The following is a 25,993-nucleotide window of genomic DNA, read 5'->3' as shown; positions in this document are numbered from 1 at the left end:
TCTAGGTCTGTGGTTCTTCCTAGAAGGCTCTATGTGTGTATGTACACGTACGAGCCCCAACCTTTGACTCTGCAGAGCTACAAACTCTATGCACTTGATTAAAGTCATATACATTTGAGCCTGCAGCTGCAAGACAAACAAGAAGATGTTGATTAGGTCACTTGTGCATCCATCCAGATTTTAGAACTATATTATACTGTGTATTTCAGAAAAAGTTGAGTGTTTGATGGCTTTAGTGATGCCACTTCTTGGTTGGTAGGAGGGAAATAGAGACACCATCTAACAAGATATTAATATGAACACTTGCAAAGAACTCAAAATTTCTTTTAACAATATTTTAAAATCTCAAAAAATTAGGGCAATGTAGTCTGGAATTTTCTAATGTAAAAAACCTGTCAATAATGTTCAGTTTTCTGACATTATCAACAACCGTGCAACTTCCATTCATGCTTTTGTTTGAGGTTTCACTGTTCTCGAAATCTTCAATGACCCTCACAGTCAGTCTGTTCATTTTCAGTGTATGTCTAATTATATGTCACGTGGCTCAGCCACCACTTCTCAGCCAACTAGCCTCAACTTCCTCCCTATTTCCACTGAAGCAGGAAGCAGGAGATGAGAAAGTATCACACATCTGCAAAATGCAGCCCCCAGCTCTATTAATAGTGTCATTCAGTTTAGAAGAAAAAATGTGACCTAACTTTTTATTCCTCTTATCGGTCTCTGTTGACTGCCTCACTTAAGAATTCCAGCTCGGGGTAATGTTAAGTCAGTTAGAAAGTTTGCCTCATCAGTCAAGGACTCCCCCTCATGCTGCAGTTACCAAAAAAAAAACTTTGGATTGTGGTTAAAAAATATTTGCCCTGTAACTAAATTACTGGCTCTTGGCAGCATTTTAGCTATTGCCTTTACAGGATATGGTTCTATAATTAGATAGAGATATTGAGCATGGAACGCCTTATCATATTTTACTATTATTTCTTTTACATTGTATAAACTCTTAATATTACTTAATAATATAACTTGTTTACTGTTAAATTATTAGGACAGAAATGACTGCAAACTACTTTCTGAATTGACAGTTTACAATGAGAAAAGGACCAATCAAACACAGCATTTTTTTTATCCTAAAAGCCATGCCAGTGACTCTGTCATGCTATACTGAGACACAACAGTGCTTTAAGTTAAATGCTAATATCAGCATGCTAACATTTAATAGGTGCACCATTTTAGTTCAGCCTGTTATCATAACATTTGCCAATTAGCATTAAACAGCTGCCGTACAGCTAAGCTTGATTGACATTTCATTAGTTTTGAATATATTTGGTAATAAACCAAAGTATTGGATTCATTAAAATGTTGGTGTGGTAATTGTGAAAAGTCAGCATCACCAAAGTCATTAGAATGTCTCTGTGAACCATGAATATTTGTTTTTCACCAAGCCATCCAATAGTTAAAATTGTATTCTTTATTATTGACCACAATGATCAACAGCATCATGGTGGGACTACAGTGAAATGAGGGAATCATTCAATAGGATTCATCCTTTGGGCACCCAGAGTGGAACTCTTATAAACCTTTATAGCAATCCACAGAAAAGTTTCTTGATTAAGGCAGCGTACTGACCAAACAGGCTCACAAACATTGTCATCCTAAAACCACAAACACTAGTTGCGTGATAGGATTTAAATGATGGAAGGTGCGTATTGAAGTACTGGGAGGAAAAGATCATTGCATCTAGCACTGAAACCATCCAACATCCCCTTGCAGAATAAATCCTGTCTGAAAATCTATAAATCATAAAGTTGAGCAACTACTGTTTTGAGAGTACACTCGGCAACCACCTGATCCACTCTGTAATAGTCTGTATTTGACTGTCAGCATCCTTTCAAGATCATGGCTCTCATAATACCCATATAGGTACGTGGATCTAAAACCCCACAAATATCATGTCCTTTCACTCCCACAGGAAGTCCAAGCCAGCTAATAAAGATATCTAGGTGACACTGCACTCTTTTTGCTTACAAACATTCACCTCAGACTCTTAAGATCCCGATAAGCACTTTGCAGTGCCTGAGGGGGGAACTGCAGCCAAAAGCTGTTGGAAAAATCTGGAGTTTAGGAAAGCACCTGGAACCATTCCACTCTCTTGCTAGGGGTCACTGAGTTTTGTCTGGAGGCCTTCCCTACTGTAGCTGTTAACAATGCTGCTGCTTTCCTGCAGGCTATGGCTGCACACACACTCAGAGCTCCCAATAGAGTAGCAGGGACAAATTTGGAAACCATGTTTAGTATAAAGTGGCACAGAATGGCTGCTGTTATATGTCAGGTGGGTGCAGGGTTACTTGATGCAAGAGGGGAAGTGTTTTTTTTTTTCTTTCTATACTTTTCGCGGGAGGATGACAGTTGTCTGTGTGTGGTTAATATCAGTTAAAGTCAACCCGTTATCACTTCACACATACAAGACATCTGCTTGTTTCAATCCTGTGAAACATTTTTTTCATTGTTAAGGGTACCACTGCATGAACACACACACACACACACACACACACACACACACACACACACACACACACATACATACACACACACACACACAGACACACACACAGACACACACACAGACACAGACGTATATATACAGTATTGTGTGTCCCTGGTGGATTATCGTGGAAAGATTGTGTGATGTGGGTACACCAAAACGGGAGCAGGGAGACGTGTCCTGCCAGATATGATTTCATGTCTTATGTAAGCCTAAGATGGGGGCAGAGAAGTATTAACCCTGTATGTGTATGTGTATGTGTATGTGTGTGTGTGTGTGTGTGTGTGTGTGGCTATGTATGGCCCCTTAGATGGTGACTTGCAGCAGGTGAAACTACACTTTATAATTTGGAGGAAATGTGTGTCTTTGTATGTACATTTTGACCATGTAGTCTTAATAGACTTTTTGCTGTGTGTGCTGTAGGTGGTGACGCTGTGGTACCGAGCCCCAGAAGTGCTGCTCCAGTCCAGTTACGCCACACCGGTGGACCTGTGGAGTGTTGGCTGCATCTTTGCTGAGATGTTTAGGAGAAGGTGAGAGCTGGAGAGAACACAGATCCTGCTGAATATATATCTCATACTGTGTAAATAAGTAGTAGATGACTATCAGTATTATTTAGTGCTGATTACTTGGAAAGCAGGAGAGGAGGAAGGAGAAATAACAGGACAACAGGTGGGAAAAAACTGTCACAAAAAAATTTGAGGGAGTTAAAAATCTGGACCAGGTATCTTACATCACCAACTCTTGCCACACTTCTCCAGATATAAAACTCTTGTTCTAAAACACTACTATTCTTGCTATTTTGTTTGATATCATTCATGACTTGATGACTTTACTCATCTCTATAAACAGATATCTGCATATGAATGTAGAATCTTTCGTACCGGACGTGCTCTGGTTTCCGTAGGTAATCCATTTGTAGTCCGATCAGTATTGACTGGTCACATTTGAGCAGGCTTTGGTTCCATGCAGGAAAACAGTCCATGTGGAGAGTAAAAGAGACAAACGCACTGACCAAAATGCAATCTCAGAACACATCGCTTAGAATACAGCTTTGTCAAAATTTAAAATGTGTATCTGCATTCATATGCATAAATCTGCTCATAGAGATGAGCTGAAATGTTGCCTGGACCGTCTCAAGCTGCTAATTGGACTGTAAACAAAGACCGACACACAGACAGCCTGGATTATTTGGATTGATGTTAGCCCTTTTCTGTTTGGGGCTTGTTATTTTGACCTAACTAATAAATGTAATTTAATTTGTAATTGGAAGCTTAAGCAGTTGATGCTTTTCACATTGATTGAAAAACAAAACAAAAATAATTGGGGATTTAATTAGTTCGTTTTCCCTCTTGCTTTTTTCCTGGCTGTGGGCACAGGACAATGGCGTCGCTATTTGTAATCACGCCTGAAAAGTTCTTCTAGTATGGTGTCAGTTGGTTTCCCAGACCTGTTTGAGTTGTATGAAAAAATATCTTAGATGTGGGCAGCAACTCAGAGGAGTGGAGCCAAATTACCAGTATTCACATTCACCATTTTATCATCGTCTTCCTCCTCTATGCTGTTTTCACATCAGAAACGCACAAATAATGCAATTTACACCTCAACAATTAACAACTGACTTGGTAAGAAAAAGCTAGGGTGGTGGACCATGTTACACTAATATTGTCACACACTCACTGACCTGTGTCAGTACATTATCTTTGCTACAAGATGCCAAAATGAATTTTTCCTTATTGTTATGTGTCAATTATGTTGTCAACTCAGTTTGAACTGTAGCATGAACGTGCAGTATGTTGCATTGTGTGTACCATAACCATTCATTCAAAAGCGAACTAAAGTAGAAAATGAAATACAAGAATTAAAGAAGTGAAACTGTAGTGTACATCATAGTAATAGTATCAAACAACGGTCAGAAATGTGAGTTAGTTTAACCTTCTGATTTACCAATTTACTCCCCATTATGTCACTGGAGTCACAAGTAAGGCTCCTGTACAGATGGATTTACCATATCTACTGTTATAAAAACTGATTATGACCATTGACCTACAGGGATGTGAACATAAATTCACATGCTCATATTCTTGTGACCAGTTCTCAACATGGAGATAGTATCACTACAAGTCATCACACACTTCTTTCCCATGAAGTTGAGTTTTACTGGTTCGCATGGATGCTGATAGAGTATTTCAATGTGAAAAGATGTACAAGATCAATGGCTGATAAAGTCTTGTTTACCCAGTTTTCTTCTTAATGTTGAGCTGCAGCCTTGGGGTCCAAGATTGTTAGTGATGCATCTCACTTTTGGATCTCATGGCAATACTCCAAGAATTACTCAAAGTTTCACAAAAAAAAATTCACAGCCAGCGCTTACAGAATCAGTTATTTGGGTGTTTCTTAAACTTGCCATCTTTTTCCTCAAATGACACCTGTCAGATGCGTTGTGAGCAATGAGCAATCACATTTCAGTTGGCTTATCAAACCATTACAGTAATGAGAGGTCGCTTGCTGTGGTTGCAGCATGCGAGTCAAGATTCTACTTCTTGGTATAGGTATTTGTCAGTTTGTGGTCTAACGAACTTCACACACTGGAGAGCAAAGTTAATGACAGACCGTTTTCTCTTAAGGTGTTCAACTGCATGCTTATGGAAGTGGAAAAAAAATGTTTCCAGGCCATGTGGATAAAGTTGTACATCCTTAACATCAATCAACTGTTAATATTTATGTGTCAATGTGTGTACAATTACTTCTTATAATCAACAGAGAACTGGGGACTATAGTGGCGTGCTCTGGGGTAGATAAGAACAGTCTTTCTGAAGTGAGGCTGACTGCCAGGAGGAGCAGCCCTGCCTGTAATTTATGCTTCCTTCCCCAACCGTCCTCACTCCCCACCATACGCTCATACACACCACACACAACGGTCCACAGTCTGCACATGCAACTCACTGAGAAAGTATAGGCTCTAGAGTAGTGGCAAAGGGTGACACAGGGTGAGGACGTTTTGTAGAAGTGTGGTATGAAGATGGGTGACAAATTGAACAGCGTAAACCCAGGGGGAGAAACATGATGAATACAGTTGTTACAGGGCAGAAGTGGTCTATTAATGGGTTTTCTATGCACAACCCCTTTGGTAACCTCAGTTTTTTGGTGAGATGACAAAACATGTTCTGCTGTGCATTATCCATCATTATTGCATCTCTCTGTTAGTGCAGCTTGTATGTGCTCCATCCAGTCATGTGTTCAAGCTTTATCTGCTGGCCTGCTTTAAAAAAAATGATGACATGTGACAGTTTGTCATCATGCAAGACCAGATCTATAATTTAAATATCTGTACATACATTAGGACAGAAGATTGAAGGACAGAGAACATTTTTTCATATTCATGGTTTCCCTGCTTTTAAAAAGAGGACCATGGATAACGCATTAATGAGATACAGTATAGTATGTGACGCAGGTATGTAAAAAAACAAACACTTGAGCTGTCATTTCGCCGTATGTTTCACATTTTGTAATCTCCATTATAGATTACTCAGAATTTGATGAATTGATATATCTTATCTCTTGCTGAAATGAAAAGTTGATTAATCATTCTAACAAAAATACTGACAACCATTTAGTCTTTTAATCATTTAATGACAACGCTCAAGATAAATTGCTATAATTCTCAAATTCCAGCTTCTCTTTTTGGAGATTTTTCCTTTGGTGATGGTAAACTGAATATCTATATCAACACAAGCAATTTGGTGCCATTTCCTGGGATTTTAGAAAATTCTGATGAGCATTTTTCACCGTTTTATCAAATAATAAATCGATGACATAATAATTAGAAAATGAATTGAAAATTATGTTGGATGTAAAGGCGGGATCTGAAATCTACCATAATACACAGTTTCCGTACTTGGCTCTAAATTGTGGCTTTGATATATGTATATGAAGCTAGGTATAAAAAGATGTATACGATTGTCATTATGAACTGGAAAACCCCATTTAATTCAAATTAGCAGTTGTGAAAAAAGCCCTATTTTATCTTTGTTTATGTATCCACAGTTGGGTTGCACATAACAGCTCAGTCAAGCCCTTGCTTCATTGAGTTGAATGACTGTTGTAATGTGCTTTCTGCCATACATCTGGCAAGGTCAAGGTGGAAAACTTTAATGTTATTCAGAAGGCATACATTTGTTAAGACATTACAGACAGCACAAAGCTGAAGTGTGTAACTGTTTTAATGCTGCAGAAAAGAATTGAACATGTAAGTAAACATCTTACAAACATCTGTAAACATCTGCCAAATGACGAGAATCTGTACAAAGCAACAGTAACATTTATGTATTGTGCACATTAGAGGTTGGTCTTTGTTCTGTAGTGTTCCTTTGAGCCCACACAATCTGAAGTTAACAATCCTATCGTCCCTGAAAGCATCGGAGGGAGGGGGTTATATGTGTGTGTGTGTGTGTGTGTGTGTGTGTGTGTGTGTGTGTGTGTGTGTGTGTTGTCTAGGTTAGGGTACGTCTTCTCTCATCCTGACACAATAAGCTTTAAAAAGCTTTGGTGTGTATATGTGTCTTTTCACAATCTGGCACCTGTCCAACCATGCCTGAGAGTGGAAGGCTAGGCACTTTGATGGCCATGAACAGTACACACACACACACACACACACACACAGAGACTTTCTCTCTCTCTCTCTCTCTCTCTCTCGCTCTCTCTCTCGCTCTCTCTCTCGCTCTCTCTCTCTCTCTCTCTCTCTCTCTCTCTCCCTGAAGGTGATTAAGATGGCTTTTTAAAAGGCCACCTGTTAGAGATTAAAGGGCACCTGGGAGGAGCAGTGAAAGAAAGCAAAAGAACGAATGATTGAGAGGGAGTGCAGAACAAGAGAGGATGAGAACACACTGTTTATTGGTTTGCAGGTCTGTTGAATTGAAGATTATAATCATTGACAGCTCAGGTACAACGAAGGAGACATCCCCACCAGAGCATTAATTGGTCATCACCATAGTTGGTACCTAAAATAAATGCACTTTTTTAATGTTTTTACATATGTAAATCATTTTGGGGATAGCTGTAGCTCAGTAAGTAGATCCTTGACTCTTCCTTCATCTACCTTCCTTGGGAAAGATACTGAACCCCAAATCGCTGTATGGTAACCATCGGTGTGTATATGTGTATGTGAATGGGTGAGTAAGCGGCAGAAATATTAATATATTCTAGAAATATAATCTATAATAAATAAATAATAAAATATAATAATTTTCTACATTTTTCTGGTCATTGTCAAAGTAACAAGACAATTAATTATTGTAGTGTATATTGGCAGGAATTGAATTGCCAACAACGTTAATATTTAGTAATTGGTTGAGTCATTTATCAAGTGATGGCTCCAGCTACTCGAGTGTGAGAATTTGCTGCTTTTCTCTGTTATAACTAATAGTTTAACTATTGCATAAGTTTTGGTTTTTTGGTAGTGGTTTGTTCTGACATTTTAAGACGTGAGGCCTGCTGAGTGAGGACAACTTTTTCTTATGACTCATGAAACCTGAAAGGTTTTCCCCTCCGAGTACCTTCCCCTCTGCTTTCTACTTTCATAGTCAAACATGAAATTGTAAAAAAAAAAAAAACTCCTGTAATGACTATGTACTGTAGCAAGTGTAGTTGAGAACTTGTTGTTCAGAGGAATTTGAGCAAATATCTTACAAGTCTGCATCTGCATGGCTGGGATAGTGTCAGGGTGAGTCATGGATCAAGTGAATGGGAAAGAGAGAGCTTGTTGAAATTCCTCCAATCGAAAAAGGTTGAACGTGTTTTGTTAATGGTCCGGGAGGGGCCCCACATCCGTGTTGACTTTCTCACAGTTTGGAACTCAATTGATAAATCCCCAACGACGCAACCTTGCATGCACGTGTGAATGTGCTTTACACAAACACACATGCACACTCATAGAGAGTACATCCAATGTAGACTTACATGTCCACACTGATACAGACTGAAATATAAAGAAGTCATACTCTCTGTTTCTCTGTCTCACTTTCCCACCCAGACAGATTGACACTCTCACGTGCACACACACACACACACACACACACACACACACACACACACACACACACACACACACACACACACACACACACACACACACACACACACACACGCATTCCAGAGGTTGTCTCAGTGGAATGTGGGACAGAGCAGGGTTGGCACTAAAGGAAGCGTGACTCAGCTGCTTGTCCCAACCCAGTCTCAGTCCTTTCACTGCTACCCATGTATTTGTGTGCATATGTACAGTATGTGCACTTTAAAGTCTCACAATGGAGAAAAAATACCTATGTGTATGTGTTTGTGTGTTTGAACACCCCTTTTGTGTGTACTTGTTTGAGTATCTACGAATGCGCATTTGCACTCAACTGTTGACTGTGTGTGCATGGCAGTGGCCAGCTCTATGTGAATCCAGTCATCCCCTTCCAACAAACCACTCCAGGTTTAAAAATGGACCTCTTGGAATTATCAGCCCTACTTGTTTTGGCACGATGACTTTGCTGTAGGTGAATTTTTTTCTTCTTTTGCAACAGTCAGAACTGGTTTGGTCTGATCTCAAATGGCTTTAAAACCTCAGCGCAGTACTTTTCCTTTAAAGACTTGCATGTGGTCCTCTTTCATAGTCAGATGTTTCAAGAAGAGATGCAAGAGTAAAGAAATACTGAGACATCCATTGGTTAAGGGAGCCAGTTGTGAACAACTGAAACAAACTCTGTATCTCATTTCCACTTCCGAACTGAAGCATGTGACAGAGCATTTGCTGTCACTGTAAAAAATGTGCAAAATATCCCTGTGTGACTAATTTCCTAATACCTAAGTCTGTAGGAAAGTGTGGGTGTTCAGCTATGCAAAACTTCCTGCAAGTGGGAAAAGACAAGGAGCACATGGTAGCTGGCCAGTCTCTGTTGACTTCATTTAAGTGGGGTGCACTTGAACTGTATTAAGGCCTAGACACAGAATGCATACAAGCACACCTACAGCATGTTACAATATCCTGCATTACATTGACATCTGCTGGTGACTGATCAGCTTAAACAAATAGAACATAATAAAAAAGTAGCTGTTTCCTGTTTACCCTGCTGTATTTCTCAGCATAATTTAAAGTAGTAACTCATTTTACAAAGTAATCTGGTTTAGCCCAGAAGGCTTGGCATTGTTAGTGTTAGAAGAAGGTCCTGTCTTTGACAACAACACGTCCTTATTTCCTTTGATGAACTTCAGCAGGAAGATCTAGTTCCCATCCTTCTTTCTCTGTTAGAATAATCCAACTTTTCTTTCACACGCCTCTCCCTCCCACTTTCCTACACACATTCAGACAGACAGACAGACAGACACACACACACATACACACACACACACACACACACACACAAAGGATAAATAGGCTTTTTCTGTCCCGTGCGGCAGCCGGTAGGCTTGTGCTGATGATGACTACTGGAATTTGTGCGGGTGCCAGGGCAGGCATGGCCGCCCACGGGCATCCAAAGACAGCCCAAAGCCACAGGAACCACCAGCAGCCCTGCTGCCGCTCTCCTCCCTGCTTTTCGCCTCTCTTCCCTCCCTCCCTCCTCTCTTCAGTGGTACTACCAACCCTGCTTCACAATCCTGACTACATGAGATGGAGCCGCGAGTGTGTGGCTACTTCAAACGTTCACATCAGAGTCACACATTCCTCTCCGTCTTGAGCCAAAAGCTTATATCTTAGGGTTGTTTGTCCACAGCTTACAGCGCTCATATCCTAAGTAGGTCAATAATGACAGAATTAATACTTTACACTTTAAACCAAAAGGCATTACATACACATCCTATATTTATGTGTGGTTTTCATGCTGCATTATATGACAATTATGGCATTGACTCATGTAAATGTTGAGGCAGCAGAAAGTCACACTCAACTGTATTTCTCTTTTCCAGACCTCTGTTTCGAGGAAACTCAGATGTTGATCAACTGGGAAAAATTTTTGAGTGAGTATCACATCTTATATACAATATTTTCATAAAAATGAATGCACAGCGTCCCTGCGTAAGTTATACTGCCCTTCCAGGTGAATAACATCACCACCATTTTTCATCCCAAGTGTGAAAAGGGCATGCACAAAACAGGATCATTTTTAGGTCAGATTTGAACCCTGGTGATGAAGCAGCACTAGTAGCTGATGACTGTTGATGACTATGAAGACACTGATGACAATTATCACCCCACAGTGTTGTTGGGGTACCTTCAGCAGAGGACTGGCCCCAGGAGGTGGCCCTACCACAGAGTGCCTTCACCCCGCGGCCCCCTAAGCCGATAGAAGACTTGGTTCCAGATATGGACGAGCAAGGACGGGCCCTCTTATTGGTGGGTAGTATGAGCCTTTGTCCCTATTTTTGTGTTTCTTCAGTTTAAATCACACACTAACCAATCATTCTCTCGCCCCCTCTTCTCCATACAGCTATTCCTTGCATTCAACCCCTCCAGGAGGATATCTGCCTTCGCTGCGCTGAGCCACCCCTATTTTCAAAGTGTGGACAGCCTCAGTAGAAGCGTGTACGCGGCCCAACCTATCCCCAGCAACAAGCCCACTATGGAGGAGAGGACTGCCTGACTGTCCTCCTTCACCCTCAATCATCCTGTACACTGTCTATAAAAAGTACTCATCTATGTTTTTGTTTAATTGTTGTCACAGCATTAAATCAAAGTGCATTAAGCTTTTTAAACTTTGTTGATATTAGATCAAATTTCAAGTTTCACAGTGAAAACACATCTATATAAATTGATTGGTTAATTTAGTCACATCAGACCAAGGAACCTTCTTGTAGAGTCTCCCACATTCCTTCAGGCAAATGCAAGCCGAAATGTCATGTGAGATTTTTCAATAGTGGCTTTCTCTTTGGCAATCTAACATAAAGCTACAAGCAGGAACACACACAGGCAACTGTTGCTGGAGGCTCAGAATCTCCCATCTCTGTTTGTTGTCGTCCTACAGTATCCACTGGCGCCATGGCGCCCCCCTCACTTTTCGCACAGACATTCAGTTTTTGCATGACATGCTATTGACAGACTCAGCTGAACTGTACCATCTTTTTTTTTTAATGGTGATTGCAGCACAGTTGGCTGCATCATTGAAATTGAAGTGAGTCATAGTAAAGGAGGTGAATACCTATGACATCAATCAATTTGTGTTTCATGTTTGTGATGCATGTCAATCAGTTTGTAGAGGATTGTTCTCACTTGGACATTATACAGAGTTTCTGATCATCCAAAAAGCTTAATCCACTGTGACTCAATGTTGTACATGAAAACGGAACATGAAAAAGGTCAAGGTGGGACTACTTTTTACAGTCAGTGTACAAAGGCCAAGCAAAGTACTCAGAAAGAGAGGGTAAAAGTTGTGCCAGGAAAGAGGACACCGACACACTCGCCCCCACCCCTCCCAACCCCCATCCCTGCAAAATGCACAAAAGCTATTCTCCTTCCATGAACTGATGGATTGTAATTGCTGCTTTTAGGTTGTGAAATGTTGATGATTGACTATGTTAACAATGCAAAGAGACTTCCACTGACTGGTGTACAGACTGTTGAGGCCATGGAGCAGAGAGGCCACTTTATGCCCAGTGTTTAGCCCTACGACAGCCTCCTTAACTGGGGGACCGGACCATTCGGGAGCCTGGGTGGCCAACGTGGATCTCACCTGCCTTTTTTTTTTTTTTTTTTTTTTGCTTAAAGTAGGTGTGTGCACTGTGGCAGATACACAATACAAGCACGATCATGTAATGTGCACACTGCCATTGACATAAGCACGCTCATGTACATACCTACCTAATGAAACATTATTAGACATCACTAGCCAGCCACTCACTGCCATGTCTGACTTATCATTCCAGTTTTACACATATTATATTACTGCCACCTTGAGGATGTCCTGAGTAACTGCAGACCAGTAGCGGGATTCTAATGGCTTCTGCAACCCTAAGTACTTAGGGGTGAGCACTCTTCAAGGGACTTATCATACTGGGCTGATAACGGTGCTGAGACGATGATGAAAGAGCCTTATAGAAATGTTCCTGCCACTCACTTGGTGTTTATAACATACTCTGCCATCATTCTTTTATCATTATGAATACAATTATTTACTATCCGAATGATACAGTAATGCACAGGCTTGCAATAGGTGGAGAAAGTCCCACCAGCACTATTCAAGAATACATTTGGCACAGGATTGTGTCGCCAATATTCTGTATTTAATTTTAATTTTATTGATTTATATGCTTGTTTTTTGATCAAGTTGTTACTTGATTTTTAAGATGCTGGGGCATACAATATTCACCAATTACACCAACTCTTTAGATGATTATAGAAACAGTGTAATTGATGGTATGACAATGTAAGGAATGTATAAAGGATAGGCATTGGTTCTGTACAGTATATAGTGCTAAGTACAAGCTGTAATGATAGAAAAATGTTGATACGTGCATCGTCAGCCCATAGATATGTCGTAAAAAAGGATAGACGTAGAGTAGTGAGGGTCAGTGGAATGTTGTATGGCAAGAGTATTTTGTCTATTGAATATCTCGGGTGGGTTCTGTGGGTGCTTGTCGAATTTCATTTTCTTTGGAATAAGAATGACTACGAATTTTAGTGGTTTTTAAATGAAATGCACAGATATTTTGTGTACAGTTTTCGCTTCATGCTACAGTCTTGTCCCGTTGTTCAAGTTTGTTTTTGTTTTTTACCAGCGAAGAAAAAAGCAAGTTATGCAGAGTTGTATTTTTGTATTAAGTAGTTCTTGCAGAACAGTAAACATTCTTAACACTGGTTTACTTTTTTTTAACAGGTAGTGCTGCTAGCACACACACACACAAACACTCTTTGACTTTCTCAGGTTCTTGGTATGGACGTCCGAACCTTTCGGACACAGTTTGCACATCTCTGGGCTACTAACTGACCACATCACAACTCCTTCAGGTTTTCTTTCAAGCTGTTCCGTGATCATGTCATTGATCATAGTCTACTGTCATTCCTATTTATCAGATATATGTTACTGTAGTCATTACTGTCTGAAGATAACTGCCTGTAACTGTTTTTTTGCCATGTAAGCAACTTTTAATTGCTAGATGGCGAATGCAACATAGATCCATGTATAAATGTCAGCTTGACTAAGCACTGTGTGAAAAATCTGTTAAACGACTCATATCTGGTGTCAGTGGTGAATACAATGCAATGAAAGCTCAAAATACTTTAGGTATAGAGGTTTACAATTATAATAATGACTGCCTTAGTCTCATTAAACTTGATACAATCACTGTACGTTTTTTTTTTTTTAACCAGTTCGTACAATACATTTCATTCTAAGTCCACTGTTGAGCTTTTAGAAGTTTCACTGTTTTGAAACCAACTTAGCTTGGTCCATCATATAACTCAAATTACACACATGTTCCTGTGTCGCATTTGTTTTTTAGCATATGTAATGGAGACTAGGAACAACACAATCATGGCATTATACTTATGTATGAATGCAGGCATTGGTGTCTTATTACTGTGTTGCACCATTTTAATAAAAAGCAGCTTTTTATGAATGTTGTGTTGGGCTCATTTCAACAATTGAACTTAGAAATGTGTTTTGCACCCCACTTTTCAATATGCTTCTATTTCACAGCAGCAAATGGATCAATTAAATGCATTTTTAAATACAAAAGAATTGTCATTGAATTTGTGTTATCAGTAAATAAACTAATGAAAGAGACTGTGCACATGCATTGTAATGAACTCTGAAATGAGACAAGCATCTGGTTAGAAGGCTTTATTATGGCACACATTTTGTGACTTTTTGTGTGGTGTCAAGACCAAAGTAACAGCATAAAATGGGAGAATATTGACTATTCTCCATGTTTGCAAAATTAGTCCATACTCAAGTCTCCAAAGATTATCTAGAGGGCCCAAGTTCAGGTGCAGGAGCTTACTGATGGCGCATGTTTAATTATCCTGGCGTGTGAGCCACACTTAAGAAAGATAATGCTCCACACAGTGCTGACAAGTACACCTGAGAGACAGTGCTGCTGAAAAAAAAGAGAGCCGGATGAGATGGTGATACTCCAGAGGATGACAATAATGCAAGATGATGAAGGACAACATCAGAAGAAAAGTGCCAGGCTGATGATGATGTTTGGCTCACACCATACATGATGTGCCATTGAAATTACATCTTCAAAGCACAAGCATCATGTAATAGCACAGTGCAAACTGAAAAAGTAAGAACAAGTGGGAAAATGTCACATGCAGATAGTAAATGAAACAGTGGAATCTACAAGGCCTATGCTTATATTAATAAATTACTCTTTCACTGTCTGTAAACAATCATACAAGACAAGTCATAGGAAAACAGTAATTTCTTGCAGGTGTATTGTGGGCATAACAAAACTAAATTAGAATATCAGATATTATTAAAGTTGTGTTGTTAAGTCAGTTGAAAGGACAAGCAAATCATACATTACAGATAAAACATTAAGCATTAATGCTCAAGTCTTTTCCAAAGAGGTATTGTTCTACTTTAAATAGAAAGTGAAAATCTCCCCACACAAAAACGTTTCAGACTTCTGAAATTTCTCAAGATGTTTCAAAACAATGTCATTTCTGTCATGAGTTAATTTCTATCTGCGGGAGTATTTTCACCTTCTACTTGAAGATAATTTATGAGCCTTACACCCAGCAGCAGAGCGGGTTTTGGAGAGTGTCTTTTATTTGCTGTTCTGATAGAAGTCCAGTTTGTGACATATCTAAAATAAACCAGTGGCAGGAATGCAATCTAACCCTGATCTGTGGAGGGCAGCATTTCATCCTAATACGTCTGCCGGAAATCCAAAGAAGAAGAAGGAGAGGAAGCCGAAGAAGAGCAAAAAGCAGCATAGCAACCAGGTTCAATGTTAGCAAGGTAACACTAATGATTGTTCATTCTGTTGGACATATTCCCCATAGTTAATTCGACATGGGCAAGAGAGACAATCGGGTGGTGAGTAATTTTACATATGTTTAGTTAAATCCGAGGAAACAGCCAGCTAAGTTGCGTTAGACATAAATAGAGGCTGATGATATCGCAGCAACCAGTGTTAGCATCGCTGTGCTAGCTAATGCTAGGCCCTGACAGACGCGATAGCGCAGCAACTAGCGTCAGTATAAACACACTAGTTGAAGCCAGTAGGTCTTATCAGTCAAGTCATTCGTTAACATCTCCCTTTTAGAGATGCATAAGAATGGTTTTCAGTCAATGTAAGATTGTCAATGATATAATTTATGTTGCAGTTAACGTTAAAAGCTTGAGGCCAGCACTAGCAGAAAATGCTACCTCTAGCTCATGATACTTAGCAGTGTTTTGACGTGGAGATGCTGCGCAGTGGTTTTTCGTTGCTGCAGTCTGTACCTGTTAATCTAAATACAGCCCTGAAACTGCAGAAACCTGTACGGCCACTAACAAGCGTTTTATATACTATCAGCGTTAGGCCATTGCCATTGGTAAACATTAGCGCTTTGCTAATGCTAAGTGAACCATGTCGTTGTTGTTTTTCTTCTATATTTAGTGCGTTTATATGGCTAGCGGCATTACTTGCTGTCAGACTGAGCTGTATCATGTTTGGTATTCTCTCAGTCTTATCAAGCACACCTAACTAAAACAACAACCCTGTAATTACTGCTTTTTCTCTTAAGTTATTAAGGTTAGTAGTAAGTACATGTTGCAACTGTTTTGTTAGCAGCATTTTATGATTATTTTGTAGGTGTGGTAATTAATTGTTCATTCCATCATCAATGTTGTAATTATACCTATTCTAAGACTTAAAAAGCAGCAAAACGTGGATTTTTCAATAATGTGAGTGTGTAAAATGAAATATTTTATATCTCACTGGCACAACTTTAGCTTGCTCACTATTCATTAAATGAAAAACAGTACCACCTAATTTAATTAAAAAAAAAAAAACAAGTGTAAAGTGTCTATTCTGGATGATATTTCAGGCTTACATCAACCCCATTGCTGCTGCACGAGCCAGGGGACCGTCGCAGAATGCCGGACCAAGCATACAGGATTATTTAAGCAGACCTCGACCAACATGGTGGGTACAGGACAGACATTGTCAGAGACACAAAACATTTTTTCTTGGTAATACATTTAAAAAATCTGACATGACACGTTCTCAAAGCTGCAGTTCTGTTACTTCCATGTTCCAGTCTTTGTGGACGTAGCATGTAAAGATGATGCTATTGCAAGGATTTACATTTTGTTTAGTCAGTGGCTTGCAAAAATGTGAGTTTTCACCCAGCTTCTGATTGTCTTGCAGAAAGTGAAATTCTCATAGATGAATTGATTTAGAAAGATATGAATAGATGCTTCTTCAGTACTCTAATTTTGGCCACAAGGGGGCACAATTACTTCATTATCGCAATATTTTGTAAAGAGTAATGTGTTGTCAATGTCCCCTTTCTGGCACAGCAGTATTAGTTAAAGGGCTTAATTGAAGTCGAATTGTAGTTCATATGTATTTCGATATGATGATTTTACATCAGAATCTGTCTCACAAGAGTTTTTTGTGTCTTGATCAGGGAAGAGTTAAAGGAGCAGTTGGAGAAGAAGAAGAAAGGGTCTCGAGCCCTGGCTGACTTTGAGGACAAAATGAACGTGGTGTGTAGACTGGCGTATTTACCTTTACTGATCACCATTTTACCTGCCCACGGACTGCAGATGGAAATGAGCTGGTAGCTAAATTTGGTGCAAATCTTCAACATCTTTTCTCTTTTTTGAGATTATTGTATTTTGTATTATTTTGTCCCTGATATAATTTTTTTTTTTAAATCAATGGGATTTGGCATGGTAAATTCTATACAGTCCCTAATAGAAATGTGGCCAAAATAATCTGTAACCTTGCATTTTATTACAATTATGCACCAGCCATCCTGAACAGTGTTGAAATTAAAATACTTTTTTTGTTATCAATTAGGGTTGGGGTGATGGCAACAGTCATCAACCACTAAGCCTTTTCCATCATAATATTGTGATTTGAAAGTGCCTACTCACCTGCCTCCGTCATCTTTCCATCACAAAAAAGCCAGACTGGACTCTTCCAAAATGCATATTGACAAGCCACAGTCCCTTTGGAAGAATGTACTTTGGACAAATGAAAGAAATGTTTTGGTAAATCACACCAACCCTATATTTACAGAAGTAAAATAAAGCCTTTATATGTTTTGGGGCTGCTTTGCTGCCTCAGACACTGAGATCCTTGAATCTGTGCAGGACACAATGAAGTCAGAAGTCTATCAAAGCATTTTGGAGCAAAACATACTGCCTGGTGTCATAAAGCAGTGTCTTAGTCACAGGCCATGGGTCTTCCAGGAGGATAATGACTACAAACAAACATCACAAAAGCACCCATGAGTGGATGAGAAGAAAAATCATTCAACGGCCTGCAATGAGTCCCGATCTGAATGCCATTGAAAGTCTGTGTAAAGAAGTGAAACTCAAACTTGCAGCTAGGACATCTATATAATACTTGTGTTTAGTTGAAGGTGTAGCTGTATGTGGCGAACAATAAGCAATACAGTAGATGGGCTCAAATACTCAAATTGTAAAACTATTTTTCTGTTGTTTTCAGAAATGGAGGAAAGAACTGGCCAAAAACCGAGAAAGGTTGTTAGGTGGAGGTGACAAGGACAAAGAGAAAGACAAAAAGGCAACTGACAAAGAGAAAGAAAAAGAGGAGAAGAAAGAGAAAAAAGAGGTACGGTATTCCTCACTTACCAGACTTCTGAAATATGGCTATTTTAAAATTCATCATTTCTAACTTTGACCAATTCATTTGTCTTTTAGAAAAAGAAGAAAGAGAAGAAGAAATCCAACAGGGTGAGGAGAGACCTCCAGTATTCTGATGGCCATCTGTGCCACAGTACTTCCTTACATAAGCACACACACACACACACTGCGTGTTCCCTGGGCGAGTCTCTTATTGAGTCCTTTTTAATATAGTGTTCCACTTTTCTAACAAGTAAATAACCTCAAGTCTAATGAACCCTGCTTTCATTGTGTTTTGGTCAAGCATTCTTCATCTTCCTCCCCCTCCTCATCGAGTTCTGATTCCTCCAGCAGCTCCTCCTCAGAATCTGAAGACGAGGTAAGTCTGTGCAGAATCAAATAGTAAAATTAATTTCCAAGTTTCTAAACGATACAAACATTTTGTGACTCCACACCCCTCACCCCAACCCTGAAAGACTAAATGTATATTCTCAGTTAGACCATTATTGTGTATACCGATGTAATATAGCTCCACAGTCTCTGCCTAGCTTGCATTAAGACTGAATATAAATGAATGTAAACAGTTTGACAGCTGATAAGGCCTGTGTTAAGAAAACATTAACTGCATCATAGCTTTCCTTTTTTGGATTTGCTAAGTATTTTGCTATAGTTAGTAGATTACATGTAGTGTTTGATAAAGGTCAGTGACAGTTGGAATCTGAAGAAAAATGGTTGACAATTACCGTAAAAAACGGTGTATAAGTCGCAGTCTATTTTGGGAGATGCCATGCAGGGAAAAACACTTATTAAAGACTGGTTTATTTGAATATACCAGTAGTTATTCATTTATAAACACACGTTTGTACTCCAACATTTTTTCAATTTAATTTTATTTGAAACACAATCAGAACAGAATCAAATAGTAAAAATACCTGAAACTTTGTGTCGGGTTAATTATGAGGGGCCGTTACAGACATATTTCAGAATTACCATTCACATACACATGGGTTAGGGTTTCCTCTCACATACACATGAAACCAAAAATACTCACATACTATACTGAAATTCACACACGCGTACAAGTGAAATGCTTTCACATACACAACTGAAACACTCTCACACACACTACTGAAACCCTCTCACACACACTACTGAAACCCTCTCACACACACTACTGAAACCCTCTCACACACACTACTGAAGCACTCTCACACACACACTACTGAAGCACTCTCACACACACACTACTGAAACCCTCTCTCACACACTACGGAAGCCCTCTCTCACACACACTACTGAAACCCTCTCACACACACTACTGAAACCCTCTGACACACACACTACTGAAGCCCTCTCACACACACTACTGAAACCCTCTCACACACACTACTGAAACCCTCTCACACACACACTACTGAAACCCTCTCACACACACTACTGAAGCCCTCTCACACACACACTACTGAAACCCTCTCACACACACTACTGAAGCCCTCTCACACACACTACTGAAACCCTCTCACACACACTACTGAAACCCTCTCACACACACTACTGAAACCCTCTCACACACACACTACTGAAACCCTCTCTCACACACACTACTGAAACCCTCACACACACACACTACTGAAGCCCTCTCACACACACTACTGAAACCCTCACACACACACACACTACTGAAGCCCTCTCACACACACTACTGAAACCCTCTCACACACTACTGAAACCCTCTCACACACACACTACTGAAGCGCTGTCACACACACTACTGAAATGCTCTCACACACACTACTGAAACCCTCTCACACACACTACTGAAGCGCTCTCACACACACTACTGAAGCGCTCTCACACACACTACTGAAGCGCTCTCACACACACTACTGAAACCCTCTCACACACACACTACTGAAACCCTCTCACACACACTACTGAAGCGCTCTCACACACACTACTGAAGCACTCTCACACACACTACTGAAACCCTCTCACACGCACACTACTGAAACCCTCTCTCACACACTACTGAAACCCTCTCACACACACTACTGAAGCCCTCTCACACACACTACTGAAGCCCTCTCTCACACACACTACTGAAACCCTCTCTCACACACTACTGAAACCCTCTCACACACACTACTGAAGCCCTCTCTCACACACACTACTGAAACCCTCTCACACACACTACTGAAACCCTCTCACACGCACACTACTGAAACCCTCTCTCACACACTACTGAAACCCTCTCTCACACACTACTGAAACCCACTCTCACACACACTACTGAAGCACTCTCACACACACTACTGAAACCCTCTCACACACACTACTGAAACCCTCTCACACACACTACTGAAGCCCTCTCTCACACACACTACTGAAACCCTCTCACACACACTACTGAAACCCTCTCACACGCACACTACTGAAACCCTCTCTCACACACTACTGAAACCCTCTCTCACACACTACTGAAACCCTCTCACACACACTACTGAAACCCTCTCACACGCACACTACTGAAACCCTCTCTCACACACTACTGAAACCCACTCTCACACACACTACTGAAACCCTCTCACACACACTACTGAAACCCTCTCACACACACTACTGAAGCCCTCTCACACACACTACTGAAACCCTCTCACACACACTACTGAAACCCTCTCTCACACACACTACTGAAACCCTCTCTCACACACACTACTGAAGCGCTCTCACACACACTACTGAAATGCTCTCACACACACACACTACTGAAACCCTCTCACATACACTACTGAAGCCCTCTCACACACACTACTGAAGCGCTCTCACACACACTACTGAAACCCTCTGACACACACTACTGAAGCCCTCTGACACACACTACTGAAGCCCTCTCACACACACTACTGAAGCGCTCTCACACACACTACTGAAACCCTCTCTCACACACACTACTGAAACCCTCTCTCACACACACTACTGAAGCACTCTCACACACACTACTGAAACCCTCTCACACACACACTACTGAAACCCTCTCACACACACTACTGAAGCCCTCTCTCACACACACTACTGAAGCGCTCTCACACACACTACTGAAACCCTCTCTCACACACACTACTGAAACCCTCTCTCACACACACTACTGAAGCACTCTCACACACACTACTGAAGCCCTCTCTCACACACACTACTGAAACCCTCTCACACACACTACTGAAGCCCTCTCTCACACACACTACTGAAACCCTCTCTCACACACACACTACTGAAACCCTCTCACACACACTACTGAAGCGCTCTCACACACACTACTGAAACCCTCTCTCACACACACTACTGAAACCCTCTCACACACACTACTGAAGCGCTCTCACACACACTACTGAAACCCTCTCTCACACACACTACTGAAACCCTCTCTCACACACACTACTGAAGCACTCTCACACACACTACTGAAGCCCTCTCTCACACACACTACTGAAACCCTATCACACACACTACTGAAACCCTCTCACACACACTACTGAAGCACTCTCACACACACTACTGAAACCCTCTCACACACACACTACTGAAACCCTCTCACACACACTACTGAAGCCCTCTCACACACACACTACTGAAACCCTCTCACACACACTACTGAAACCCTCTCACACACACTACTGAAGCACTTTCACACACACTACTGAAACCCTCTCACACACACACTACTGAAACCCTCTCTCACACACACTACTGAAACCCTCTCACACACACACTACTGAAACCCTCTCTCACACACACTACTGAAACCCTCTCTCACACACACTACTGAAGCCATCACACACACTACTGAAATGCTCTCACACACACCCTACTGAAACCCTCTCACATACACTACTGAAGCCCTCTCACACATACTACTGAAGCCATCTCACACACACATGACTGAAACCCTCTCACACACACACTACTGAAACCCTCACACACACACTACTGAAACCCTCTCACACACGCTACTGAAACGCTCTCACCCTCTCACACACGCTACTGAAACCCTCTCACACACACTACTGAAACCCTCTCACACACACTACTGAAACCCTCTCTCACACACTACTGAAACCCTCTCTCACACACTACTGAAACCCTCTCTCACACACACTACTGAAACCCTCTCTCACACACACTACTTGAAGCACTCTCACACACACTACTGAAACCCTCTCACACACACTACTGAAACCCTCTCACACACACTACTGAAACCCTCTCACACACACTACTGAAACCCTCTCACACACACTACTGATACACTCATAATATTGTGAAATATAACAATTCCATAGTGAATATGACAATAGTGTGTGTGAGAGTGTTTCAGTAGTGTGTATGAGAGCGTTTCAGTTGTGTATGTGAAAGCACTGGTATGTGTGTGTGTGTGTGTGTGTGTGTGTGTGAATTTTAGTATAGTATGTGAGTATGTTTGGTTTCATATGTGTATGTGAGAGGAAAAGTATGTGTATGCGAATGGTAATTCTGAATTATGTCCCTAACGGTTCCTCATAGTATCATCACAGCAACTAGTGTCCCGAAATACATCTGACCAACACACAATTATTGTTCCGTTCTGTTTTTTACCAGTGAATAGGATACACCAGTGTATAAGACACACCTCACTTTTAAATGAGAAAATATTCATTAACAGTGCGTCTTGTACACCGTGTTTTACGGTAACTGGTCAAAAAACTGGACTCTATATAGCTTGAACTAATGTGTTATGAAACGGTTTTGATCTGTATTCCTGAAAATCATCTTGATAACTCCTTAAATTGTTGTACATATCACACCGCATAACACTCTTTGATTGCATTTCTATTTGTGTGTGCAGGATGAAAAGAAGAGTGTTAAGAAAAAGCGGAAGAGAAAGAAGTCATCGGCCAGGAGAGCATCAGACAGTTCAGACGCAGAATCCGATGGAGAAATGAAGGTTTTTCCGTCTGTTTTTGACAGCGTAGTGGGCTTCTCTTTTTCAGTATACTTAATTACAAATGTACTCTGGCAGTAAAAATGTGTTGTAAAACAATATTGCTATGAAATTACTTCTGCTTATTATGTTCTTGTTTATCTTCCAAGAAGAAGAAGAAAAGAATCAAGGAAGAAGGAGATAAAGATAAGGTAATTTACTCTATACTATATAAATCATTATGTTATCAGTTAGGCTAGCCCTGCCGATATATAGCCCTGTATATCTTGTTTTTCTCAGGAGGAAAAGAGCCGTCGAAGAAAAAGGAAGGCTGAGCGGAGTTATAAAGACTCATCTACAGAGTCTTCTGCTGAGTCTGCTGAGGGGGAAGAGGTAGAAAATATTATTATGTTGTTTCAGCTTTTAAGTTAACCCATAACATTTGACTTATTACAAGTTATTCAATTTGATATGAATAAATTAGTCAATGAATACCCCTCCTGTATATGAATAGACTGTTAATAATTAACTTATCACCTGGTTTCTCCATCTTTGTTCCTCTTTTTCTTCTTTGTTCCTCTTTTACTTCTTTGTTCCTCTATTATTTAAATCTTAGAGGGCAAAAATTAATTATCACAGCAGTTCTTGCTTTCTGCCGAGATAAAAATATACTAACATTTTTTTAGTGGCTGCGTCAGTCCTTTTAGCCCTTTCTGGTTGACCAGTAGCCGATCAAGCATGCTGACTTGGTTGTAAAGAAAGCTCTTCAGCTGTCAGCATATCACTGAGTTCTACCGTGTACTGCAGCATGTCCTTATGTTTTTGTCTGTGGAAAGAAAAGAAAGACAAAACATTATCATCTATATTCTCAAATTGTAAAACAGAACATATATGCTTGTCTGTTAACATCTCCACTCACACTTCAAACACTGTAGGTGCACCTCAAAACCTTAAGTGATAGGAGAAAGCTTCCCACAGCAACTTACAGTAAATTTGGAGGGTTAACCAGCTTAGAGAAAATTCCAGAAGTTGGCAAATTTAGTTTGCTGTATAGTCCGTTGACTCTGTTGTGAACAGCTGCTGTCACAGTTGAAGATACTTGAAGAAACTCCATTATTGTGAAACAGTGTTGTTACATGGAATGGGTTTTTAGGCAGGAGTGTGGCTCAAGACTTCCCCTTTTCTGTAGTTTCATTTATTTTTATTTTTCCTGTCACAGGCTGAAGCCAAGAAGAAGAAAAGAAGTAGTGAAGAAAAGGAGAAAATCACAGTGAGCATTTTACTTAAATGACTGTCCAACTTACTGTGCACAAAGGACATTTCACTCAATTCATTTTAATTCAAAATGTGTTAGTATAGAGGTGTCAAGTACTGTTTTAAGTGAAAAAAACGCATAATTTGGAAAAGCTTGCAGTGCTTAAGATGAATGTTTTATGCACACAGGACAAATCCAAGAAGAAGAGGAAAAAGAAACACAAGAAACACGGCAGAAAAAAGAAAAAGAAGGCAGCATCTCAGTCCGACTCAGAGCTCGACTAAAAAACGTGGCTTTGCGGTTCTCTCATGACAGTTCACAAGTAGTGTTATTTTTGCCTTTGACTACCAAAAACTTCTCCCATCCAGCTTTGGTCATCACACGTGAACAAGGAGACCTACAGACTTGTAACGCTGGGGTTCTGTGATTGAAGTAAAAATGAGGGAGGCACCCATCCCTGTTAAGTGGCAACTACCGGTACATATCGTTTGGGGGTTTTTTTGGTTTTGTTTATCACCATGCTTTTTGTAGATAATTTTGTTCTTTTGAATTACACTCAAGGACAGGACTGAAGTGAATTCCACACCTTTTTTCCCCTCTTCATCTCAGAGATTTCAGTGTGACTGGCACTCACTGCCTCCTTCAGTATGCTGGCCCTCTAGGAGTTCCTATTTCTGCTTCATACCTGACATCTTGCATTTCTAGTTGCTGGATGAGGCTGTTACGCTAGTGCCTGTGTGATGCATGTAGACCTGATAACCTGATGTCTCGCCAGCCTCATATTGAAGTTGGATTTGTGATAAGAAATGTGAGGTACACAGTCAACATTTATACAAGGGATAATTGTTCCGTTGGACAAATTGTTACACAGCAGTGTAAATGTATAATCAATGGGAATTCATTAATAAAGTATTGTTTTAGCCTTTATTGTGGTTATTTGGGTACAGCCTTTTACTGTTTTGGGGTGTATGTGTATATAGAAATCAAACAAAGGAGATATTGATATGACTCAACTACCACTGGATTCACATTTACTGTTTGTTGCCCTGCCCACTTTTTATATCAAGCAAGCAGGCTGCACAGTCCTGCTTCCACCAAACTTGGGTTCAGCTGTTCTAATAAACACAATATCTATTAAACAAGCCTCATGTTCCACTTCAGCTAATGCAACTAGGTTCAATAGTTTCAGAGTACAATCTTATCATTAAGCTGGTGTGTATCACACAAAGGGTGCTACTGAGCCACACAATAATAATGTGAGATTATTTGATCGCCTCTTTAGTAGGTGAAGGTTACAGACACAGTTTCCTTGTGCAATTGAGTTTAACTAGTTCATAACAAACCAGCCAGAATATCACGTTTTGTGTGTAGCTGTTATGACTCAAATGTTTTTGACATTCAAAGGGAATTTATCTTGATACTGTGATGTCTAGTGTGACAAGAGATGCATCTTAAACTAC

The 25,993-nt window shown here is 40.3% G+C and overlaps 2 protein-coding genes across 6 annotated transcripts in view; both read left to right on the top strand.

Annotated features, from left to right (window-relative positions):
* Positions 1-11,280, top strand: part of cdk6 (cyclin-dependent kinase 6) — a 33,792-nt gene extending 22,512 nt beyond the window's left edge. Inside the window, exons 5-8 of the mRNA XM_053334417.1 lie at positions 2,963-3,072; positions 10,484-10,534; positions 10,775-10,910; positions 11,005-11,280. Of these exons, the coding sequence (XP_053190392.1) occupies positions 2,963-3,072; positions 10,484-10,534; positions 10,775-10,910; positions 11,005-11,157 (450 nt within the window). The 3' untranslated portion in view covers positions 11,158-11,280. The remainder of the gene's footprint in view (positions 1-2,962; positions 3,073-10,483; positions 10,535-10,774; positions 10,911-11,004) is intronic.
* Positions 11,281-15,404: 4,124 nt separating this feature from the next.
* On the top strand, positions 15,405-25,460 carry fam133b (family with sequence similarity 133 member B). Of its 5 annotated transcripts, none has more exons than XM_053334420.1 (11): positions 15,405-15,558; positions 16,554-16,651; positions 17,139-17,217; positions 18,188-18,313; positions 18,403-18,435; positions 18,629-18,703; positions 23,204-23,302; positions 23,452-23,490; positions 23,579-23,671; positions 24,498-24,548; positions 24,722-25,460. In XM_053334420.1, exons 1-11 carry the CDS (start codon positions 15,535-15,537, stop codon positions 24,815-24,817), a joined length of 813 nt encoding a protein of 270 aa, XP_053190395.1. In that variant the 5' UTR covers positions 15,405-15,534; the 3' UTR covers positions 24,818-25,460. The 5 variants fall into 5 exon arrangements, with proteins under 5 accessions (XP_053190395.1, XP_053190394.1, XP_053190396.1 ...); XM_053334419.1 differs by having other exon boundaries at positions 23,449-23,490; XM_053334421.1 differs by lacking the exon at positions 15,405-15,558 and adding an exon at positions 17,534-17,727 and having other exon boundaries at positions 16,617-16,651; positions 23,449-23,490.
* The last annotated feature ends 533 nt before the right edge of the window (positions 25,461-25,993 follow it).

Source organism: Scomber japonicus, chromosome 15 (assembly GCF_027409825.1).
Source record: "Scomber japonicus isolate fScoJap1 chromosome 15, fScoJap1.pri, whole genome shotgun sequence".
NCBI lineage: Eukaryota > Metazoa > Chordata > Actinopteri > Scombriformes > Scombridae > Scomber > Scomber japonicus.
Note: the sequence above shows the minus strand (reverse complement) of the source record. Positions and strands in the feature narration are given on the sequence as shown.

Bases quoted from the DNA above. Each gene is read 5' to 3' on its own strand.
- fam133b (XM_053334419.1), top strand. From the start codon at position 15,535: ATGGGCAAGAGAGACAATCGGGTG. The intron at 23,303-23,448 runs GTTTTTCCGTCT...TTATCTTCCAAG, and splicing joins AATCCGATGGAGAAATGAAG to AAGAAGAAGAAAAGAATCAA. The intron at 23,491-23,578 runs GTAATTTACTCT...TGTTTTTCTCAG, and splicing joins AAGAAGGAGATAAAGATAAG to GAGGAAAAGAGCCGTCGAAG.